A 5791-nucleotide genomic window follows, 5' to 3' on the forward strand; every position below is an offset into this window, starting at 1 on the left:
CATTTGTGGTCCTGGTAATTTGCGCTTTTGAAGAACTGCTTCCCAATTGTCATATCTGATCTCTCATTGAACTGTTCGACCCCTCCACCCTTAATAAATCTGTGATAGTATTCTTCCTCCTGCCTTTGTTGGTGCATTTATTTTCCTCTCAATGACGCACATTTTTTTCGAGGAATGTAAAATATCTTTTTTCTTTCTGCTTGTGATTTGGTGAGGATTTTTAGCCTAATACTGACTCACAAATATTTGGGTGTCCTACTCTTATTTTGCTTTCTGGAAAAATCCACAACTTGTCACATTGTCAAATCATGCCACAGTGAGAGCTCACGTCCCAGTAAATGAATGCAAGCGCTAAAAACCACATTTGGCTTTTGAGTACAACACGTATATACAAAAATAACCACTTTAGCAGGAGGAGGACGGGGAGCTCCAAACAACACCTCAACACATCCTCCAAGCGTTTATTTTTCTTCTCTCTCATCAAACGTTGACAGTGACCTCAAAACTGCGCGCTCTCACTTCCCCAGATTAAGCTGTTCTTTCTTTGAAAAAACAATGCATGTTTTCTTTGTTTTATTTTTCTTTTGGAAACTCATCACAGTAAATTGTTTTTATCGGAGAAGATTTTAATGTTTTTTTCCTTTGAGGCAGAATGCACCACATGCATCATGTGGTGCTGTGGGTTGAAAAAGACCCCTCCACGTTAGAAGTACACGCCACTCAGTGGAGGTCATTTGAACCACTACGCGTTTAAACACATCTGCGCTGCCTTCATGCTGAACAGCCGTTTTGCCACCACCGCCACCACCATCACCAGCCCACCACCTCAACCCACCGACCCCGCTCCCCATACCCCACATCACCAAGTAAAATGGCAAGTAAGTGGGCTTAGGCGTACATCCTTCTCCAGCCTAATCTACTGGGGGCAAAGTTTTCAAAAGGGAAGAAAGGAAGTAAATTAATGCAAAATTTGGACCCGAAAATATAAAGTGATTAGTCAAAACAGTGACCCAGTGATGGTTAATGAAGTCACAGTGGAGTAATTCGACTGTTCAAACTAAAGTGGGACCCTAAATTGAGGAGTTTATGGCAGATTCTTCCTTCAAATATCACCGGTAGCAGATGCACATTAATCGTGGTGGCATTTCAGACATCGTTATTCAAAACAGCAGACAACAGTGGCATTGAGTTCATGTGCAATGCGTTGGTTGTTCAACTCTGTTTTAGTGAAGGGGCCAATTATGTGCTCCGCCACCGTATCTTCACCGGGTGGGCTGGGGTCCAGGCCACATCACTAGCCCCGAGCCCTTCTGTATGTCAGACATATATATTCTTCTTAAGTATTATGTCCTCTTTCATCTTCAGAGAAGTCTCGTGGCGTTACATATATATGGAAAGATCTGTAGCACTAAACGAAGATTTTTTCCTTCCTGAATGGGGAAGTAGAACCACGATCCCACTAACGGAAAAGAGGCTTCAAAGGAGATGCGGAATGGCTACAGTCTTAGTGGTACATTTAAAGGATGCAAACCTTTCACAGGCTGTCGTGTATGTGTCTGTGATTCAGGGTGTAAGCGTCACGCTTATGAATAGTCATTCAGCACGTGAAACATTCGACAGAGGCACAGACTGCCTTTAAACGCAATTGCACAATCAATTGCTTTTAAGCGGAGCATTTGTAGTGTCAACATGTCTGGACACCGTGGTTATATGACAGCTTTTCGCACAGTTGACGTGATGGCGAAAACGCATCTCGGCAGACGAAGTCCCAATTACACACCTTTTTTTGAACCAAAAGTGCTTTTCAGTCACTGGTTTAACGCTAGGCATACTACAGAGAGCAAATATTAAGAAAAGTAATGCACTTGTCACGGCGACATCTGGTAGAACCGTCCAAGGCCAAAGTGCGGAGCAAGTCTGTTGGTTTTTTAATCCGTAACTTTTCATTTTAAGTGACTTACTGCTTTAGCAACTATTTCCCTTGACATTTCAACTCTACAGACATGATCTAATCATGCATAGACGCGTAACTTGGAGCCATGAAGAAGTGCAACCTCATTGGTTTGATATAAACGACCTCAGAAGGCTATCGTTAATCTGGACATGTAGAGCAGATGGCACTCTAGTGGCAGAATCAAAAGAGACCGAAAGGGTCTGCTTAATGCTATGTGCTTTAAAGTCAATGCTTTGTACCGTATTCCCCTTCATTTGTCATATTTCATGGAAATCCACTCAAAGGTGTAGGAAATTTCACAGAACAGAAAGGGTCACGTCAGGCGGTTGTTCTAAAAACGTCAAATTAATCTATTTCTGTCAGTTATCTTAAAAAATCCGTAAACATTTGTCCTTTTTAATACAGAATAAAGAGCACTCTCCGTGTTAATTTAGATTTTCAGATGGCCCCTATCACTCGGCCTTGGAATGCCAGACACAGATCAAGTAGGGTCATTCTGTTATTTCAAAAAACAGCAACAACAACAAAAATATCTGCCACGAGGAAACGGGTCAAATTGACAGGGCAAAGGACAGGAATTCACTGAATTTTGGAAGTATGTAAAATACCCTAGTTTAGTTATTGTATTTTTAGGTCCTGAAATCGCCAATAAAATAGGGGCCCTTCAAATGTGTCAAAGGGGAAACTTTTGGCACTGTTGGCCTCAATCTAGAAATATATAAGGATGCATCAAGTACCTCGAGGCATTATTTTCTACTAGCGGGTAGGCGATCAACCAAAAGATGGGATATATTCACACGGGATGGAATGATGGAAAGGCAGTTTATTTTTCAATCTCCCCATCCTATAATGACGAAGGTGGGAGAGAAAAGAGCCTTCAGTGATAGACTTTTGAGATGTAGTGTAATTACTTGGGTTGGAGAGATTGACAGGTCTTAGATTCCATTCATGAGTAGCCATCCTGCCCTACCTAGAGGTGAGAGATGGGAGATGTGGAATGTGGTAGGACTGTCACAACCACAAGTTCAGGGTGTTAAATGACCTCAATTGTTGGTGTCACCACAGTCATATGCAATTCTACTGAGTGGTGACGTTTGAGAGTGACCTCTAGACTTTGAGTATTCCCCCCCTCGAGAGTTCCTAATTTGCCCCTAATGAAAAAAAGATGGCGCTAACGGTTTAGGAGTGTTGACGTTGCCTTAGTACCAGCAGGCAGAAGGACTGGGAGACCGGTGTGTAGCATGAATCACAAGTCCCAACAAACACAATAGGGATGATGTTGCTCAGAAGAAGCTTGGTCCCCATACCCTTGTACTGGTTGACCCCAAACAATGAGCTATCGTAAGAGGGTTCAAGTGAGTTGGATGTGGCAGTGAGGTGGGTAAAAGTGGTGATGGTGCGAGGAATGAGAAGACCTTGGAATGAAACGAAAGAAGGTGGTCTATGCTGAGGGCAGTGCCTACACGAAGGGGCTGCTTGACTGAGGGGAGCGAAGTAGGAATTGGTAAAATGCACACGATTGTATACGTGGCATCAGTCGATTGTCCACTTTGAACCCGCACGTCTCACAGCGTCGGTTGAACGTGGTGGGTGTGGCTTGAGATTGACTGCTTTGTGAACTGAGGAGGTGGATTTACCTGCAAAGCTACCGAACCTCCCAGTTACGTTTTTTTTTATCTTGTACTGAGAGCAGGTTCTGCACTTACATGTGATAGTTGGCCACGTAGCCCAGAATTTGTTCGGTGCTGTTGAATTGTTCAAAGACCACCACATCGTGTTCAGGGCAACATTCTAGCCTTGTCATTTATTTATCTGCTTTTCAGCATTAGTTCTGGATGAGTGTCGTGACAATTCTTTCACCTATTTACCATCTGGAAGGAAATTATAAAAGCTCTTATGTGAATGCCGTCCCCTTGCGCCAGGCAAGAGGCTTCAATTCATTGTCCTTAAACATCTCCAGATTGTTTGCCTGGCTCGGCTGTCTTATGGCAAGGAGATTGGCATTTGAGGGCGGAGGGATGACACTGACTTAGCCTCATTCTTTGAAACCATCCCAGCAGCGTTAACATCAGATGACCGTATGACCGCATTCCATGGGGAAGTGACGCTTGAGAAACGGGAGAAGTGCAAAAACAACGGTAGCAAGAGGTGGAAGTTTTTCTTCTAGTTTCCAAAGTCTTTTTAATGATCTTCTACCTCACTGGGGAAAAAGAAGAATTGTAGGGGAAGGAGCTTTCTAAATCTATGAATCACATCAATCGCTTTCAGTTGTTCTTGGCCCCACAAACGTGGACAGATGTCGTGCCTTCAGATGTTACCTATTACCCCCTCTTTACTGTCATCATCGTAGGCGGTTCTTCTGTCACCAGCTTCAATTCATGCCTGCTTGGCCTCGTGCCAATATCAGCTTCATGCACAACTGGAGATTGGGTTGGACAACCACCAGTAAACATGGTGGCGGTTGTAGAGCTCTCTCTTTGTCACGATACAGTGACCACTTGCCGTTTCAAACCCAGTAACAACAAGGAGAAAGTGGAAAAAAAGAGAAAAATATTGCATTGTCAAATGGTTTATTTAGTGTATTTGTCTCACATCCAGTCGACATTTTGAACGCACCAGAAGGACATTAAGGCTAGCCTTTGGCGATGACACACCCTTATTTACTTGTGATCACTAGACACCCACCCCCTCTCCCGTTAGTTGAAACCATGCCTACAGTCACCTGTCAAAAGCTAATTGCCATGTGTTAGCTACTGAAATCACAGTTTTACATTACAAATAAGGATGCCGTCTTAGAGGCGTTCTTCGGTTTTTCCCCTCCCACCAGCCTTTACCATCCCCCGCCTTCTTCTCTTTTCTGATTAGTCGGAGCAATAACTTTTGGATCATTTTGCAGAGCACAGGTGAATGAAGTCAATTTTTACTCAGACACAAGGACAGATATCTACAACACACACACACACACACACACACAGACACGCATGCACATAGAGGGTAATAAATACACACAGTGGCATCCAACGAGGTGTTTGGTTATAATCTTTGCCGCATTAAAGATTGCGAATTTATAATGAGGGAGCTATGCAAATTTGTGGAGTGTCCAGCTAAGTCCGCCAACCTTTGCCACTACCAACAACAGAGAGAGAGATCTAACTCACAGTAGATGAAACAAAAACTCTAAAGCGGTTAATCGGAGCCTTTAAAAGAGGAGAGGTTAGAGCACGCACAGATAGGCGCCCGTCCTACCGGTAGCAAGAGGGCTACAGAGCAAACTCATAATAGAGAAAAAAAGTTGATCAAACTTCCCCCAGAAGGCGATCATGGAGCAGGCGATGCTGTTGTCCACACGACCGGTAGTCGGAGGTACATTAGATCCACCTCACAACTGACAAAAGTGGAAAGAGTTAGTCAAACCTTTCAACAAAGTGGTCTTCGAGGCATGCAATATGCCGTGCACATGAGATGTGGCCTTTCGGTCAGCAGCACGAAAACAGTGCCTGCATCATCCGGGTCAAAGTTCTAACATGCTTACATACTAACCTGAGGTTCCGAGAATGAAATCATAATTTCAAAGTCAAATCAACTTTTTTTCAAAAAGAAAAGTGAAAATACTCAATATTATTTCCCCGGTCTCGGAGAAATTCAATCAACGAGAGGGACAAATTTACCCCTTGAAATATTGCCGGAAGGAATGATCACGTCCCAAGGCAATTTATCCGTAAATGCCGTCGACTTTAAGGGTAAATTTTTATCAGGAAAAGAGAGGAAGTATCCCTTGGTATATATGACAGCTGGGAAGTAGTGCCTTAAAAGCGCAAATTACCAGGACCACAAACA

At 43.4% G+C, this 5791-nt stretch overlaps 2 protein-coding genes across 2 annotated transcripts in view; both read right to left on the reverse strand. All coding sequences in view use genetic code 11, as the record gives it.

The window, feature by feature from the left end:
* EGR_07378 (hypothetical protein) overlaps window positions 1–596 on the reverse strand; it is a gene marked incomplete at both ends in the record, with an annotated part of 4717 nt that extends 4121 nt beyond the window's left edge. The window contains one exon of the mRNA XM_024496627.1: window positions 520–596. Coding sequence (XP_024348914.1) covers window positions 520–596 — 77 coding nt within the window. The remainder of the gene's footprint in view (window positions 1–519) is intronic.
* A 4676-nt stretch (window positions 597–5272) lies between these two features.
* Window positions 5273–5791, reverse strand: part of EGR_07379 (Serine/threonine-protein kinase par-1) — a gene marked incomplete at both ends in the record, with an annotated part of 8413 nt that continues 7894 nt past the window's right edge. Inside the window, one exon of the mRNA XM_024496628.1 lies at window positions 5273–5339. Coding sequence (XP_024348915.1) covers window positions 5273–5339 — 67 coding nt within the window. The remainder of the gene's footprint in view (window positions 5340–5791) is intronic.

The sequence above is a fragment of the Echinococcus granulosus genome (assembly GCF_000524195.1).
Source record: "Echinococcus granulosus chromosome Unknown EG_S00076, whole genome shotgun sequence".
NCBI classification, from domain to species: Eukaryota; Metazoa; Platyhelminthes; class Cestoda; order Cyclophyllidea; family Taeniidae; genus Echinococcus; species Echinococcus granulosus.